Source organism: Pundamilia nyererei, unplaced genomic scaffold (assembly GCF_000239375.1).
Source record: "Pundamilia nyererei isolate P.nyererei 1_Seehausen unplaced genomic scaffold, PunNye1.0 scaffold00022, whole genome shotgun sequence".
NCBI lineage: Eukaryota > Metazoa > Chordata > Actinopteri > Cichliformes > Cichlidae > Pundamilia > Pundamilia nyererei.
The window spans coordinates 3705371-3724680 of NW_005187423.1; the positions used below are offsets into that span (position 1 = coordinate 3705371).

The 19310-nt window shown below is 41.3% G+C and overlaps 1 protein-coding gene across 1 annotated transcript in view; it reads right to left on the reverse strand.

Moving 5' to 3' along the window:
* nr3c2 (nuclear receptor subfamily 3, group C, member 2) overlaps nt 1–15482 on the reverse strand; it is an 85328-nt gene extending 69846 nt beyond the window's left edge. The window contains exons 1-2 of the mRNA XM_005726960.1: nt 15012–15482; nt 11658–13484 (exon numbers count right to left, since the gene is read on the reverse strand). Coding sequence (XP_005727017.1) covers nt 11658–13465 — 1808 coding nt within the window. The 5' untranslated portion in view covers nt 13466–13484; nt 15012–15482. The remainder of the gene's footprint in view (nt 1–11657; nt 13485–15011) is intronic.
* Nucleotides 15483–19310: the final 3828 nt, after the last annotated feature.

Below are 19310 nucleotides of genomic sequence, written 5' to 3' on the forward strand. Positions count from 1 at the left end.
TTTAAAGTAACTTACCCAACACTGCATATTACATGAGAGATCAAGTGTTGGCAACTAGTCGGAATGAATAAACTCAATAACCTGACTCGTGCTTTACATCAAATCTTACACTGTGTCTCTTTTATTATCTTAATGCCAATCTCACATTTTAACCACAATAAAGTAGATATCAGTCTTTTGGAAAGTATGCATGTGGTCAGACAAACTAAAAAATTAAGTTATGAATGTGACATTCCACCCTTTTGCGTCTCTTAATAGTCCGACATTACGGTATGGTGGTGAGTCAGCTTCTTTCATTTTATCCAAGGTCCAGCAGCTGAGCAAGAATGTGAATAAAAAAGAAAGCTACTGCTTAACAGTCGAAACCCAAAACAGCCCCAGACTGACTTTGTTACAGGGAAACAGGCGGTCCTAGCCAAGTCAGAGGGAGGCAAGCAGAAAAAAATGCAGACACAGAACAGTGGCATGTTTGTCTATGCCAGGTACAGTGCAGTAAAATCTACCAGGAGAACAGTAAGATCAGAGGATTTTCCAGAGCTGCGGAGTTTATGCTAAATCAACAGTGTCTTAATTGTTTTTCCTAAACACTCAACCGCATTCAAACACATTCTAGTGACTATAACATCCACTATTCATTAAAATAAAAGATAGATAAACAACCAGCTTTATCTAGTAAGAAGATTTCAGTACTGCTGGAGGTAAGTAAATATGTTTTGAGATTCACTATAACATTCAGACGTATTCATGCTAATATAATGACATTTTTTAATGGCAGAAATAACACCAGAAGTACAAAAATATAGATATTTAAATGGATACATTTTATGACTTGAGTCAAGAATTGTTACTAAATTGTGAGTTAGAAGAGATAATAACCATTTTTTCTCCTGCACCCGCCTTCACACCCATACTGCCAGAAAACAAAGGCCTGAAAGTTTGCAGGGCCGCCCTGCTTTTTCTTCTTGTTACACCACAGCGAAATGTGTCGTAACAAACACATCAAACGGGCTGGGCTTTTTAAATTTTTCTTCTGTTTTTTAAACAAATATGGGAAAATATGGGAGGATGGTGGAGGAGAAGTTAAAAAAAATACAGGTTACACATAGGCAAAACAGGAAGGTCGACAGGTATGACAATGAAAACTAATTCAATACCTAGACAAATGAAACTAATACTTTCTGCATGACTAGACACAACCCAAGGTCATGAAAAAAAAAGAGAAAGAAAAGTTTTTGTTTTGTTTTCGTGTGTCTGTAATTTGAACGCTGACCCTTTAATATCCCTTCAATTATGGCTTTTCTTCTCTCCTCTACAGAAAACCAGGCTCATATTACACTTCCTGACAAACATGTTTACCCCTTTGCAGCAGCAGACTAGTGAATTCTCTCTTTAGCAACAGGTTCAGTTATAATATAGTATCTTTTCTCTGAGCTGCCACTTGATCCTCGGAAGCTTCCTTTTACTTTCTGGGTCAGTGTATCACAGGAAGCTGCCCCATCCTCAATCACAGGGGTTTTGTGGGACCGTCTCATATGGATTCTTCTAAATGCTTGACAGAGGACACGCACAAATCATTTAATGTTTTTTATCCCACAGCAAAGCAGGAAGCCCAGGGTACCCACTAAACATGTTTTTCTAGGTCATGATGGCAGCCATTTTAAAGCTTCACAAGTGTGAACACGACTAGTTACTAGTAGCTACACTGCTAGATAGGTAGTAGTTTGTTAAATAGTTCAGTGCTTCACATGATTTAATATTATTTGCTATTAAAGTTACTTTGATAAACTCTTGAGCCAGTTCTCATTTTTTAAATGTTTTTCTAGGAAATGAGAAATAGTTGCAGTGCTTATTGAAACATATGAAAACATAGAAGGAAGTAACAGTATCGAAGGCAAAAACAGAGTGTACAATTCTAACAACCTTGTAATGTAATATTTGGTATCACCACCTTTATTCGGTACAGGCTGAACTCTCTCAGGAAAGCTGTCTTCTAACTTCTTTAAGTAGTCTTCAGGGCTAGTTTCCAGGCTTCTTGAAGGAGATTCAAAGCTATTCTTTGGATTTTGGCTGCCTTTTGTTCTGTTTTCCGTCAAGATGATCCCACATGGATTAGATCACGTTATTGTCCAGGTTCTGGGGAGACCAGTCCATGACTGTGTGTTTTTATATCCAGGTATGCTTTTACTGAACTGGCAGTGTGTTTGGGATCATTGTCATGCTGAATAATGAAGCTGTTGCCAATTAAAATACTTTACAGTTGGCTTTGCATGGTGGATCAAAATTTGATGGCACTTTTTGTGGATAATTATTCACTAAAATTTGACGAAATCCCCCAAAACACTGGCTGAAATGCAGCTCCAAACCATTACAGAGCCTCTACTGTCATTTACAGATGAATGTAGAGACTCACTGTTGTACCTCAGTCTTTCATCGCCGCCCTCTCTTAAGAATGGCTTCTTTACAGGCGTCCTTCCACTGAGACCATTTCTGATGATGCTTCAGTGAAAGATATATGGATTAACTGAAAGGGCATATTCATCTCTTGGGTCATGTATCAGGTTTTTTGATGAACTTTTTATTGTTAAGGACAGGAATTACACAAGCTGTTTATATGCTGTAGATCAGGGGTGGGCAACTTGAGGGCCGGTGTCCTGCAGGTTTTAGATGTGTCCTTGATCCAACACAGCCAATTTAAATGACTAAATGACCTCCCAAACATGCCCCGAAGTTCTCCAGAGGCCTGGTAATGAACTACTCATTTAATTCAGGTATGTTGGCCCAGGTGAGATCTAAAACCTGCAGGACACCAGCCCTCGAGACCTGAAGTTCCTCCCCCTTGCTGTAGATTGTTTTCTAGGCCTGCCAACTTTCCTTTTGTCTTCCACTTGTTCAGTTTCCTCAAGATTTTTAAGGACACAAGGCATGCCCAGCCAAGATACATCAAATTTGAAGCCAATGGGTCTTGGAAATCAACTTGTTTGTGCACAAATACAATTTTATGCCCGTCAAATTGTGTTTTTCATAGATTCAACAAAATCTGGAACAAACTTGTGTTTTTGTGGAACGCTGGTGGGAACAAAGAGCCTAAAATACAATTTAAAAATTGGTTCGTTGTTAAGTTGCTTGTTATGTATAGACACAAGATCTGTTCATCCCTTGAGGTACAATAGATGCTGAAATGATTCCACTGAAAATGTCCGGGTACAAGAATTGGACTGAAAGTGAATTAGAAAGTGGACAAGGATCCACAGAAAACTTTGAAAGGGCTTGAGAAAGCCTGGAGAACTACTGCTCAAGACCACTTCTAAAGAATTACAAGAACATCTCCTAAGCAGTAAAATATAAATAAATCTAGAGTGAAAACAAGACTAAACTAATATCTCACTGAAGAGGCTCAAGTTCAACTTGTTACAATTTTCGATTCAGGAAATCGATCAGTGCTCGCTGCCTACTCAGATTTTTCGCATCTGTATTTGTGAATGTAAAATCGACAAAGTTATGGTTTTAAGTCACAGTCACACTTTTCTGAATCACGGGTTCTGCTGATGTAAAAGTGGATGCACCTCGTATGAGTGTCTATGTTCGTGTGTGTGTGTTTTATTCAGGGAAGAATGAAAGTGTTATGTAAAATGCCCAGAAGCCCCCCCCCCCTCACCAACAACAACAACAACACACAAACGCAGTTCCTTTGGTTTATTTGAGCCAACTATGCATGACCTACTTTGGGAACCTTTCAAGCAAGCTGAACAATTAACATTTTTTGGAAGTGTCTTCCTTCATGGCATCCCTTCCATGGAGAAAGTGACAAGACAAACACCAGGCTTAAACGTAAGCACTCTGGCACGAATACTTGGGCAAGCTCTAATTAAACATGAATGATAAAGGCATGCCTTGTTTGCTTAGTCAAATATATCAGGATACAAGAGGAACACAATTATATGCTGAGAGAGTGAATCGAAATGGATTCTCTCTGCATCCTCTCCACCAAAAATGAAATATAGATCTAATTGGTTTTTATAGCGCTGAATGAATAATATCCAGCCAGTGAAAGAGACATCACCTTGCATTTAGATCAACAAGAGGTACTTTCTTTATTTATGACAATAGCAATAGGCTCTTATGAGCGGTTAATCTCTATAATTTGTGATTTAATATGCGCATATTTTCCTCTAGCTGCGGTGTATGACTAAATCGCCAAACTGACCCACAAGGCTCATGACTCAGGAGATGTTCAAGAGCACTTGTGAGAAATCATTGAGACTTCTTGCATGCTAGGTAAACAAAGTACTTGGTGCACAAAAGACGGCCACAGCACCTCACACAGCAGCACGCCACAGAAATCAGGGCAACACACAGAAGCATGCACTATGCTTTGTTGCAGCTCCGGTATTTAGTTTCCACCTCCTTTATGCAGTTTGTTAATAACCTCAACAAAAGAAGGGAATGTCAGCGGTAGGTAATAGAGAGTAGATCTCCAACTACAGGACCGGCCTAGTGGAAATCTGGCCCTCTGTCACCAGACTGTGTTTCAGGAAGAAGTTCAAGTGAGGACAAGACAAGCATTGAAATCCCAGGAGCCTTGGCCAGCAGTAACCACACTTTTATTGGAGTGTCAAGTCCGGCCTAGAATGTGTGCTGTTGTTCTTGCTGTTGGCGACCATGGCGACAGCGTTGTGTGCTTGTATGTGTGTGTGTGCGCCTTCATGGCTGTGTGTGGGAGAGGCTGAGTGGGAACTTTTAACATGATTTCTTTTCTGTGCAACAAAAGCATCCGACCATTGTGCTAAACAGTATCATCTGGGTTCTTTTAAAACGATTACATCCACTGTAGGCATCTACTCCTACACTCTGGTAGCACAAGGTAAAAAACATATCCATTCATAAAAGCTGGGAAAGAAAACAGGCTTTCACTTTATCCTCATGGCTATGCTTGTTAAAATAAGGGGCGATATTCTGATCACATCCATACCCGATTTAGAGCTGTTTTTAAGATTACTTTATAGCCAAGGAAAATGGCTAAACTCTTAGCTAATGTAATTTTGCTCTTCCGGCAAATGAATTCAGCGTTACTGTGTTGGAGAAGTAACAGTAAAGGAAGTAATGGAAACAGAGCGTTGGACAGAGATGCTTGCAACACCAAATCTCGTAGAAGCGAAAGTAGAGCTGACAGAGGTGAGAATATGCCTCTTTACATTTTAATGGTGACCATTACTTCCCCCTTAAAGCACCATAAATACAGTTTGGGCAGCACGACAAGCCATAAACATAACACCGACATATTATCACCTTATAAAGTTGTTGCGGTGAACCTCTTAGCAAAAACTACCAGATTATCCAGCAAATGCAGACATATCAAACAAATGAGCTTTTGTTTGATATGAGAAATCTCAACATTTACGCCCTTTCAGCTCTGTTTGGGTATACAGCCACACCCAACGAGATATGTGGATTACTTTATGTGTCTGCTCACTGCTCCTGAGAAACCAGTTGGTCTATCAGTTTTTTGTGGAAAAGAGTGGCCCGCTGCTGCTGCTGCTGCTGCTGTAAACATGGTTCACACAGCCTGAAAGACCACACCAGGGACAGTTAATAGCTGAGAGCAACTGCAGCACAGCAATAGTTGGCTGTGATGGTACTAAAATTGCAAACACTACTGCCAAGTCAAGTTGGTGATAATTTAATGTCCTCAAAATGCCTAAATAATTGTGATCCAATTGCTTGAGTGATACCTAATCAATCAGGAAAAGCTTAGTGATGATTATTCAAAACTTACACTCATTGTCTTATAACCTAAATGAACACACTGGCTAAACAACACCATGAACATCTGACTGAACTGAGGATATCCGCAATGCTGAAATTCTGTTTTGAAAAGAACAAAACTGCTTCCAAGCATAAGCCCATAAAACGGTTAACTGTTACACAGAGAAAAGGCCAACAACATCACAAACACAGGTTACTATACAAAAAATATGTACATTCATAGTCGTACGAACTCCTAAGTTCCATAAAATACATTTTCACTGCTCTTTACAGGTTTTCCTGAGCCGAAACGCCTCACGGAGAGCTTTTACCGTCACTTTTAAGGATACATTTTTAGACTTTAAGAACTGTAGACAGCTGAATTCACCACTTGGACCAGCTCTTACTATTCATACCTTGAATGCTGCCTCTCGACTCTGCTTTACACAGCCTCCAATCCACCCACACCAACCAGTGCTGGGCTCCCCAGAAGACAGAAAAGACCTGAAAGAACTGGATCCTTGCGGTCTCTGCGTGTTCATTAATTTGTGTGTTTCTGCAAACGTTTTGTTTTTTTCATTTTTTCTAGACATTAATGTTATTTTATTTTAATGCATTTCAATTCATCTGTTTTTACATCAATTCAAAATAAAAGGGGATAAAAATTTAAATACGTATGATGAGGTCACAAAAAGTTTCAGGCAGTAACACTGTGTTGATTTGTATTTGTGAGATCTACATTTTGATTTGACTTAACAAATCTTATTATACTGAAAATCCATTTTGCATCTACAAGCCGCGGTATCCCACTGCTTTATTTTATCAATACGATTCACGGGCTGAAAATCTAAACCTATTTAGACTGTCCTTACTTTATTCTGTGCTCAGTGTGACGAGTGCTCGGCAGGACTGGTTTAGTTAAATGCTGCACTGAAGCCAAGAAGAGAGAAAGCCCCGTACACGGATGTGCTTGTGCATTTTAGCATACTGTACTTTACTTTATTTTACGTGCAGCATTTAACTTCATTTAAAACACGTGTAACTCGATTGTAGAGGATAAGCTGTCTACCTGTCTTTTTATTTAAGGATTATTCTGTATGCCGTGCCAGCGCTGTGGCTAACACATTTTGACTAAATTGGTTTTACGTAATGTAGCTTCATTTTCTTCTAAATAAATAGCGCGTATCATTTTCCCAACATCCTTTGAGAGCCCCTTTATAGTGGGCTGTTAACAGCTGGTTACACAGTGTCGGGGAAACATTTCACCAGTCTCTTCCTAAAGCACCAGACATATGTAGGTACATGCTACAAATATACATATCTATTATTTTGACATCATTAGTTGTAGTTTTAGATCTAGTTCGTTCTTTATTTATTTGTTAATAGATTTTGTCTACACGTGACAACTAAAATCTGCATGACAACATGATGTCTTCAATCCTCATAAAGCTAAAACCAGTGTATTAGTTAAAAAGTTCTACTATGCTATTATGTGCTAGTTACACGCATATATACATATATAAATATGATAAATCTCATCTTGCTCACGAGCGCATAAAACAGCACTCACGCTCGATGAGTATCAGGGCTGCACTTGAGACGTAGCTAACAAGAACTCGTACACACTCAAGATTAAGAGAGTTTTTCTAAAGCAGCCTGACATTCATTACATTTTATTACACAACAGAAGAAGAGCAACACTAATACTCCAGAAATCTGAACTTGCTCCTTGAAGTTTGCCAGAATAAGTGGTTTAAATGATATCCAGCACAATTAAATGATCATAGTCTTCACTTAATTACTACAATATAATTAAATATTCACCGGCACACATGAGAGTGCATATAATTAAAACGCTTGCGCGCAACAAAAGACAATATCTCTGCCACACTGTTATGTCTGCTGGGCAGACACGTGAGAGCCGAAGCCATTCCCCAGCACCTTCACCTGTAACGTCCTTTTTCACAACCCAAAGAAACAGCTGTCCGCTTCACAGTCAGGAACCCATAATGCACCGGGAGCCCCTGTGCATGCCTGGTGTTGGGGTTTAATTGGATATTAGTATCCAGCAGTGTCTGAATTAATCAAATCATTTCCATCCATTAATTTAGTGGAGGAACATACAATTAAAGCCTTATTAACGTGCTCTCAGGAGTATGCCTTTTCATCCCTCTGCAGAACATTGAGAGTTGGCCAGAGTCCAGCGTGAAGCCTTCTCCTTGCTCGAATCCGGTGCCTCTTCACGACGTGCTCTCGTTTAATCTATAGAAACCGGCTGCGAGTTTAAAACAAATGAAAGTGTCTGTCAGCGCTGGGCAACTTTCCTGTTGCTGGGCTGAAAGCTACAAGTTTCAGGAAGGGCTTATTTAAATTGAAAAAAGCATTGTTGGCTTCGAGTTGTCGGATTATGAAATTATAAGGTTAGCACTGACAAGTTTTAGAGAAATTCTATGTGGTGAAAAATTGCTGTGAAAACCAACACAAAAATGCCCTAAATAGGGTGAAAAGAGATTTGGAGATTTAGGCTGTGAGCAAACATAATCCAGAGCCCTAATGTAGGTCATTTTATGATCATTACCATATTTATATATCTTCAAAACTGCAGCGCACAATTTTTTTTCCTCAAAAAAATCAAATAAATACAGAAATGATACATTTATAACACATATATTAAATGAACATCTCTGCATTCAAGCTTCTAATAACATGCAATATTCCATTCTACTTTATCCTAGCATTAGGTTTAAATTAAACATCACACAAATACAAATATTCCAGGACTCCTTTTTCCCCCTTCCTCCTCTGTTCTGAATCTAAGTTAAAACATTTTGCACAAAGTAATCCAGACTGCTCAGATGAGCAGCCATTTTTAATTAAAACCATTTACAGAGGAAACCAAAGTGAGAAAAAAAAGAGCCAAGGGATTTAACACTCTGTCATCCAAGGCTTCAGCGGATCAAAGAGTTTTAGTTGTGCTTTTTAATGGTTATGTAACATTTTTGCCTATGAAATATTGGGCCCGGGTACCATGCAGTCAGTCCAAAGCTGGACGGTACCACAGATTTTCCCGCAGTGCTTTTTCAAATTTCAGGCAGGATACACTAAGCCTGTGTTTATGCCTAAGTATCAATCAATGCAGCACCAGTAGTACAACAGGAAACTGAAAGAAGGCAGTAACCTCTGAAGAAAAAACGCAGTCTTGCCTTCTGCCTAATGCATATATATATATATATATATATATATATATATATATGTGTGTGTGTGTGTGTGTGTGTATGTATACAGTATGCGTGCGTGTGTGTGCGTGCATGTATTGTATGTACACATGTATATTTGCATCTGTCTGCTTCCCCGTCTGCCTGACTGCCTGCCATGTGGCCCACCTCGTACTGTCATCCTGTCTGACATTAGGGCTAAGCTGGATCTCATTAGGACCAAGGTGGCAGTGATCCCGTCAACATCGCTTTGGCTCCTGCCATATGGGTCGCCTCCAAGGTAACCGGGCTGTATCAGTCTCCTCAGAGCGGCAAGCCTTGTTATAGCACATGCACAAACAAGCAGACGCAGTATCTACTTTCTAGACAAGTGTGTACGTATGAAGCTGAAAAGCGCGTCAAACGGGAGAAAGCGTGTAATTTTGATATGATAATCAGGCCAAATGTTTTAGATGAAAGAGAAATAAACACTGTCACAGATACACACAGGGGCAGGCACAGAGCACAGAGCGCTTGCTATCTATGTTTAACACATAAAAGGACAAAAATTACACCAAGACAAAAACATTTTTTGTGAACAAGGTTAAAAGGAATTCATCAGGTTATCTTGTGTCACTGAATGATGGTTATTATAAGTAAATAAACTTTTAATACAGGGGTGTCAAACCCATTGTAGATCACAGACCACATGCAGCCCAATTTCATGTAAGTGTTATATTTCTTTCAGCGTGCATTGACTAACTATTCATGTTTAATGAACCCTCCGTTTACACAACAGAAGATGAGCAGAATTTTAAGGAATCTTAAGAAATTTAAGTGCAATTTCAACCTTTTTTTCTGTTTTTCCACATTACATTCATTAGAAACAAAACACCAGCGTCGGCACGGCTCTTTGCCTTAACCACCTTCCCCTGAAGGCGTATGGCTGGCTAAAGGTAACGTCTTTGTCAGTAAGCAGGCTGTAAAAACGATGATGTTTCAGATCTTTGTCTCAGATTAAATTAACAGTCCAGACAATCACTCCCATAACATGAGCCTATCTTAACGAGCTGCAGACAGAATACTTCCTGGTGCAAAGCGCACTGAAAAATGCTGCTCTCCTTCTCCACGATTTTCACTTCCGGCGGACCCTTTCACGAGCCCGTTCTGGCCCGCTCACCTTGTGTTTGACACCTCTCTTTTTAAGGTAAATTCTAAACAGAACAATCAACCCCTTAGAAGCAGTAGCAATTTTATAGATTACATTTATATTCTGCAGTAAATCATACTTCTAGTGATGACCTAATTGAATATCCAGTGATCAAGCACTTTATTATGCCAGCTTTTTCTAAAATAATTTCCCTCCCATCTGAACGATAGTAACTGAGCTGAAGAAAATGATAGAAAACGGCCGAGAAATCAAAAAGATCTGCAGAGGGTTTTTTTTTTTCGTTTGTTTTTTTTTTTTAATTAATTCAATCAAGAAAACTTTTGATCTAATACATGTCCATTACGGGGGTTCTGTGCAACATCTCGGCCCGAGCTCAGCTTGGACTTGGCATGATCAGTCAAACATAGCAAAGCAATGTACATCAAAATCCCAGCGGAGGCTCGGACACAGTGCTGCACTTATTTTACAGCAAGCGTCTGACTTTTATCAAAAGCGATCCAAGTAAGCAGGAAGTCATTTATGGTTTTGTTTAGTGCGTCTTTGCTCGAGCTCATAAAACCTGTGAATTTATGACATCCCCAAGCATAAATAGATTATAGCAAAGTGTATTTTATAAAGCACTAGGAGGCACTCTCTGTTATTTAAAAACATTTATAATACGTGCAAATTCTCCATATACCACAAACCATTCTTTGATTTACTGTAAATAAACATCAGCATCCGTCACTGTTAGGCGAATATAGCAATGTATTTTCAGCAACACAACCGTGTGTTTTATGGCCTACGGTTGTGACATTCACTATTATTAATCGTGCTGATAATTCACCTCATTCACATGCAGCCAGGACAGTAGAATACACTGGAACCACAACAACTGTGTCAAAGTTCCACTATGTCAGATTGGCGGCTGTTAAAGATTTTTTTCCCCCTTTGGCCTGTTTGTTTTGTTCCACCCCCTCCACCACCACCCTCACAAAAATCAACTGTTTATTTCATCAGTTTGGCAACCAAAGCCTGTGATCAATCATTCATAATTTATAATGCTGCCAAAGGCCTAGGGCCCATAAAAGCAGATATTTGCATTACACAAGGTCTCAGCTAGAACTTCTGATAACAGACCAATAAATTTTGTTATTGTACGTACACACAGGCCCCTGATAAGAAGCAAACTTTGCCTCTGTTTTACAGTAGAACACAGGCCTGTAAGAAGAGAGACGATGATGTTGTGGTCACATGCTGCTACAACAATGACCTGGACCCTATCCTTTAATTCCTGTTCCCCCAGCCAGCATTCCGCTGCCTTTCCCAAGCCCTGTTGTTGTTGTTATTATTTTGCACTTCTCAAAGCAAACGCCCTAAATCCCCTGTGCAACAGGAGTCCCATTACAAAAAAACTAAACAAAAAACTGGCTCTCCATCTATGGGAGACTCTGGAGTGGCATACTATTATACAGGTACACTGAAGGGAAAAAAAACCCCAAACATGATTTGATATTTACACAAAACAGGCACACACAGAGACTGCCTAAATACACCTTCTTCTTCCTTACCTCGACATGCCGTCCGAGATGCAGTTCTGACCCGGATATCCTTCACCTCTGGCTGCGAGAGACCCCTGGGATATGCCCGGGTGAGATTTCCACGACTCCATTAACGCCGTTACGGGTGAAATTAGATTCAACAAAGGGTTGGTCTGGTCCCTCACATCGTGCCGCGTGAAAGACATTGTTCCTTGCGCTCCAATCTGGTAATGGAATGAGTGTCCACCGGAATTAACTCCAACAATGGCGGATGTGGACATGCTGTTATTCTCTTGGTAATAGCTGCCATCTGTGGCTTCCTGCTTAACCCCTTTAGACAGGACATTGTTGGAGAACACATCAGACTCATAGTTCCCATTCACAGAGGAGACAGGGGGTCCTAAGATACCGGAAAGACTGTATTCATCAATGTTATTCCTCAGGGACAGATAAGTGGTCTCAGACGCAGAGAAGAGGCCAATCGATGGTGACTGCTCACCGTAGGGCTGTTGATTCATACATCCCTCACTTTTGTTTGGCTCACTCTTAATCTGCGTGATAAAGGGCGTGTTGCTCGCGTTACATTTGGAGCTGCCTAAACACATGCTCCTGAAGTCAGTCCCAGGCTCGTTCTTTATGTACTTAACCATCCCCATCTGATCTAAGCCGACATTGAACACCTCCCCATCTACCATCTCTACTTTAGGGAACTCGAAATTCTTGAAGTCCGTTTCTCTGGTCAGCCCTGCTTCCGGGCTGCTCGTGTCATTCTGCACCAGACCCAGTCCGTCAGCAGGACTGGACACAGGAAACCCACCAGAGGAGGGGTTCTGTGGGCTGCTGGCAGTCATGTTGCCTGCTGTGGCCGGACTGGAGATGGAGGGCATTGCTGTGTTGCAGTTGTTGGTGGTTTTGCTAGAGCAGCTGCCAGCTGTTGGGCTTGAGACAGAGGACCTAATGTTACATGTAGTGCTGCAGGATGGAGGGGATCTCACACTACTCATGCTCTGAGGACTGGACATGGGAGACCTCATGACATTGAGCGGGCTGGTGAGTGGCGGTGAGCCCACGGTGCTGGACTCCACAGGGCTACATGTGACTGAATTCCTGCGCTTGATGTTGGCTAGAGTTGCAGCACACGAAGTCTGGCTGACAGGGCTACTGACAGACGAGCACAGAGGCGCAAAGCACGTAGGAGGACTGGTGGTAGACGACACCATATTGTTGCTGCCTCCGGGGCTGGAAATGGCACTGGAGGTTTGGGGACTGCAGGACAGAGAAGAGGCCAGCATAGATGCTGAGCTAACCGGGGTCCCCGCGGTGCATTCTCTGGGAGTCGCGCTAGGCTGCTGGAAACCAAATGGCTTCAATTTGGGGCTCTTTGTGGGACCACATTGGTTCTCCTCTAAAGGCCGTCCACATGCTGGATACAGCTTTCCTGGGCTGGTATTGGCTCCCTGCTGGTTAAAAGCAAAATCTGCCTCCCTGGCAGCATTCATATACAGGCCCATAGACTCAGCCACAGTCTTGGAAAGCTCTTTGGAGTCCATTTCCTGCTTATGACCAAGGAGTGAGTTGTTGAAGTGTGGGAGAACAAATGGCTGGTTCTGGCTGAGCTGCAGCATTGGCTGCTCCTGCTTTTTTGTATTGTTGTCTTTGCAGTCAGTGGCCGGGCTTCCAGCAGGGCAGTTGACATTAACTATGTCCATCAGGATATCACTGCCAGTCAGACTTGAATCCTCTGTACTGCAGCAGTACTCCATAGTGCCAGGGACCTGAGGCCATCTGTTCTCTGTGTCCTTTCCATCAAAGAAACTTTGGTATCTTTTGGTCTCCATTGCTGGCTCATTGAGTTACCTAGTAAACATGGCAAACAGACAAAAAACAAACAAAAACAGGGTCAGTCGAGCTACAATAGTTGGCAAAGGTTTTTAAGAGTATTACTTTCTGATAAAGAGACTATGTAAGATTACGTTACATATTAAAGGATTATGCAATTTTATTTTCCTTTAAAATCTAATCAGTCTCCTGTTTATAGCTTATAAAAAGTTGCACTTAAGTGAAACCTAACAAGGCAGAAAAAAAAACAATGTGGAGGAACTGAAAGATTTCTGAGTGTGAAGCCCCTGTTTGATTGTTTTATTTACACGGGCAACATTTTTTAAGATTAAAGTGTCTCATATTTTTTTAAACAAGTTAAATCTAATAAAGTCCAAAATAAATCTGTACAGTATTTCCCTCTCACACATGATTCAAACCCCTTATCGGCGCACTACAGCGAATGCAGCGATAACTTAAAGAAACCCAGACCACAAGGGTTAATTTATCTGTATGTGACGTCGCCTGGGCTTTTTTTCTTTTTATTCCCACCTCTACTGCGTCTCTATTGGCCAGCTCGGCCAGAAATCCAGCAGCTTCATCAGGCCCCATTCATGGATTGGCCCGAAAGCTGTCACTCAATAGTTATCGCTCATGCAGCCACAACATTGCTGCGACACAACTTGAACTGTTGTTTTAGGAAGCCGGAGCGGCTTCCCTGTGTGCTAAAAACCATTCAACATCACTGGGAACAATCGGACGATAAAACACAACAAATTGCATTGATTTCTGGCTGGTTTGGAGTTAATGTTCAAGCTATTTATTTTGCATGCAACGGTGCAAGTCCGCGAAGGGCTCGCAGCGAGCGGCCGAGATATCGGCGTTAAAGTGTTGCTGTCTGCAAAAAAAAAAAAAGCCGGCCCGGGCAAAAGGGCAAAAAAATTGAAAAGAAAAAAAAAAAAAAAAAAGGGGGAAAAACCCCGAACAGCTGTCAGACTCATAATTCCCCTCCTTGTTGTCCTGCCGCGATCGCTCTGCCTTTGCAGGACATGCACAAGTCTGCATTTTGCGTGTGCGCAGAATACAAAAAGTAGATGAAAAAAGAAGCCAAAAGCCCGTCCGTCTGCTATATTGTTTCCGTTTTTTACTCCTTTTTTTCTTTCTTTTTGCTTTAAAACTCGCATGTATTGCTTTTGAATGATTACGTCCACTACGATCAAAGTATGAATTATTTAAGCCACTTTTTAGACAGAATTTGACAGCCCTATATATCACTCTCTGCAGACAGGTGAGCGCATGTACGTTAAATCCACGAACGCTGCTCTAAATCACGGTGGCGATTTCCTAAAGTGCATAAACTTCTTGGCCACTTTTATTAAAGAGCAGACACGGAGGGGAGAGGCTAACGGTCCCGGTTAAAAGTTATTATTTTTCTCCTCCACAGCACCAAGGCCAGTGTCCGTAAGTATCCAGTTCTCCCGACTCCAACTGCGAGGGGGACTTGCTTTCATTATCACCTCGAATTAAAACTGTACAGTCAAAACACAGGGCTCCGTCCGTCCTTACCTTAATTACGACATTCAGAGTTGTCAGGTGGCTGTGTTGCTGGGCAGCGATAATCCAGAGGACAGAAAAAGAAAAACGCAAAAAAAAGAGAAGCAAAGTCAATAAATATCAACCAACGTGCTCTCCGCCCCCCACCTCCTCACCCCTCTACTCTTTCCAATACATTGTTGCCAGTTTGACAGATAGACACACCGGAGAAGTCTACTGCGTATTATCACTAGTAATCCTCAACAGCGAGCCGCTGCTCCTGACAGGACGAAACGACAGCGATGGGTCGGACGGCAGCGACGGATAATCACACTCACATTATGGCCGTAAGAAAAAAAATTTTCCCAACATTGACGATTCTGGAAAAGAAAAGAAAAAAAACAGAAGAAGAGTAATTAAAAACAAACGAAGGAGTCGAGTCGGACTTGCAGTCAGAGCGACGTCATTCTGTGCACATGGACCCTCCTACTGCAACGAGTGCAACACAAACTCCGAGGAGGAGGGAGGTGGTGGAGGTGGGGGGGAGAGAGAGAGAGAGAGAGAGAGAGAGAGTGGTAGAGGGGAGGGAGGGGCTCGGAGCGCAGGTAGACGGAGCCGTCTGGAAATAGGGCACCGAGCTGTGTGAAAGAAACTCGTGTGATGGCGACAGTAAGGCTTTCGTGATTTCATTTTTTCTTCTTCTTTTTTTGTCTGTTGAAGTCTTGCAAGTTTGTTACGTTATATTTTCTCTCTCTCTTTCTCATTTGTGACTTTTCAATATTAGTCATTTCTGCCAACTGACACTTCGGAGATCCCGTCACGGTCACGCACAGCAATTTTAGATCACAGGAAAGTATTTCAGGTGCTTTCCCCGCACGACCCCCCTCCTCGCGCACGGTGAACGTGGAGCTCATGAGACCCTCGCGAGTGCTGAGAGAAGAGTGAAATCAAGTCGGCGAGAGCGTGACGGCTGCCCCCCACTAGATGGAGATGCTGTTCAGAAACAAATTACAGAGTGGTCAAGCTGTCACTTAATTCCGTCCATGTCAAACTATATTAGTAAAAACAAAAAACGCTTTAATCTCTAATGAATCCAAATGCACACTTTCTGCTTTTGCGTGTTAGACCCGTAGCTTTCTTTCCACATCATCTGTCTTCTTAAAGAAGAATATAATAATAAAAGCCACAAACAATGTTTCCTATTTGAGTGTGGACATTCGGACACCTTTCTTTTAAAATGAAGTGCAAGACATCCACTCATCCCTGATGGTGACACATCCGAGTCCATCTGGTCACTGCGTGTTCACGCTGTCTCGCTGGCATGATGATTACAGTGCATGGTTAACGTCCATAGGTGCCTTCACTCGAAAGTAAAAAATAATCAAATAAATGTTCTCAGGTTCGTGATTTGTGACTCTGTCATCTGGATTAAGCTGCTGTTTACATTTCACGACCCACATCTCATGGTGTTGACTTTGGTTTTACTCCAGCAACATCCAATAATCAGTTTAATCTGTGGAGTTGTCAGTCACACTTTGTAGGATTTTTTTTTTTTTCATTTGACTGCATAACAGGCAGCGTGTAGGGGTTTCCACTGTGAGTATGGCACTTTATACAGTAGAATAAAGTTCCAGCGTTTCTCTTCTTTGCTTTTCTGGATACTCCATACCAGCCTGTAGCCATTTCTCAAGCCAGGCAGCAGCAGTTAGATTAGTCAAAGCCAACCAAGCAACACTGCCCGCCTCCCTGATCTGCCTGTTAATCACCCATGAATGGGGACCTGCTTCACAAAAACAGGGGGAAAAAGCGTAGCAGAATTGAGATATAAGCAATGTTTCCCACACCCATTCATGCAGCTCCCACTTGTCCATTGCGCATAATGGGTGCCAGTCAAACACATCATGGGCAAATCTAATTTAGCTTTGCACCACAGATTTTCCTTCCACAGCCACAAAGTCCTAAGAATTTGCAGACTGACAGCAGAACACGGCTGATATGAAATCAGTAATAATTTGCTCCCTCATTGGTAGAAATTGAAGGGAGCCCCCTTGAATCTCTCTGAGCTTCCAAGCACTGTCATTTTAGACAAATCAATGATAATCGCAATAGCCTGAAAACACTGTACATATATGGGAGTTTAAAAATAGCTGTGTTTTGAAGTGATTGGGGGGAGGGTGTGTGTGTGTGTGTAGGTTTCTCTCAGATGAGTGATTGCCATGATTAGGAGCAGGCTTCCACTCCAGTTTAGACACATAGCAGACAACTCCAGTAGCTGAAAGGCCCGGCTGCAAAACAGAGAAGTGGATGCTGCGCCTCATGGGGACAGGTGAATTGGAGCATGTTAACTCTGAAACAAAACACTCGTCAACTCAACAGAAGACCCTGTCCCCATCGTGTGGTAATTACAGATGTAGTTTTTAATCAGAGAAGAAGTCCATCGCCGACACCCTCCCCCAATCCGCTTATTGTTTCAGTTCAGTTTTCCTTGAGGGTCATCCATTCACAGATAAAGCGACAATGCAGTCGCTCTGCCAGTTACTAAAATATTCCATTACCACCTTTTTTTTTTTTCACAACTCTGACTTCATGGGTCGAAATGATGATGTGTTGACTTTCTGTCCAAGAAGTCCATCAGACAAGCGTTTGATCGAGGTTGGCATTTTTACATCCTGGATTCAAAAGCCTTTTTCACACAAGTTGTCTTTGAATATCCGATAAATGCAAGCACTGACTCTCCTTTTGGCTCTACTTTAGTCTCCACCAAGCCCTGAGGGAGATACGTGGCTCTTTAGCTGCAGCTCTGCTCACCAGATAGTTGCAGGTTTTCCTCCACCTGTTTTCTCGTGCTGTTAATTAGATTTAACAGAGCGTCTCCACTGAAAACAGCTGACCTTTAACTGCTAATACGATTCCTGAGTTTGAACAAAAGCAATGCAGTTTTTTGACCTCAAGTGAGCTTAAAAACAATAAAAAATAAAGCTGAGGTGAGGGGAAATGCAATTTCTTTTCATTACTATAAACTAAAGGGTGACTATTCACTTAACATTTAACACTTAAGCTTCATTTCTTGCCTCTGTGCAGTCTTTATGATTGTGTTCACAGCATCCGTCATGTTTCCGCATATTATGTCTGTTTGTTCAATGTCATGTGGTAGCAACAGGGCAGAAAGTTGACCACTTCTCATCTGCATAAAGTTGAGGGGTAGGTGACTGTATACAGGAGTGTTTCCCTTAACCCGTACCTCTGATCATCAAAAGATTTTCCAAATAGGAAAACATATTCAGCAGCTGCATGACTCTTGTTTTAGATGTTTTTTAAGAAGCACATTTTACTGGATTACATGAAAAAGTTTGCAAACAGCTCCCCGTGTTAGTTTGGTTTGAAGCAGACAGTCCTTGAGAGGCAATCAACCAGTCAGATGCAGCTCAATGTTTGTGTGGTAGCAGACTATAAGGCCGGGAGAAACCAGTCAGGCACTGTCTAGTAGCTCACAGTTCATTAGACATGTCTACTTGCCATAGTAAGTTTCTTATAACTAATATGATTGGATGAAAAATCCGTTCTTTACTTTGGCCGATGCAGATTTCAAGATGAGGAGTACATGCTGTCGTATCTGGCTCGCAGACTGAATAACCTCACAGTTGGATGATAAGCCTATGAAGGTCAGACACAGGCATACATACCATTGAATTTTAAATGGGGTTGTTATGGGAACTAGCATGTTTTTGTATCTGAACTCTGCAGCCATGGTCAGTGTAGGCAGGATGTGAAAGAAATTAGCCTTGGGCTACTGCAAATGTTAATAAATGTGAATTAACATTGGGAATGAACTCTTTTACATTTCATAATAATAAAGAGAGTTTATGGAGTAAATGCAAGAGAGAGAAAAAAAATGCGAAAATTAATTTGCTAACTTTATCGGGATTCATGCTTTTCAAAGACAATTGATACTTTTATTCACAGTTACCGTGTGTAGTTAAACATTTAGAGGCAGCTAATTAGATTTAACTTTCACCTGGTAATCAAAGTTGACCAGTTCCTGAAATAGTTCATTTAACAGAAATCATATCTCTGCACTGCAAGCATTTGAATAAATGCAAAGTTGAAGAGTTACACAACCAACTTGGCAAGATATTAATTAATTCACCCAAGGGTATAATTACATACTGAATCATTCAAGTATGACTGTATGGGTGTGAAAATTTACACTTATTTAAAATAAAGGCATATTTTACTACTTCTAAGATAGATAGATAGATAGATAGATAGATAGATAGATAGATAGATAGATAGATAGATAGATAGATAGATAGATAGATAGATAGATAGAAT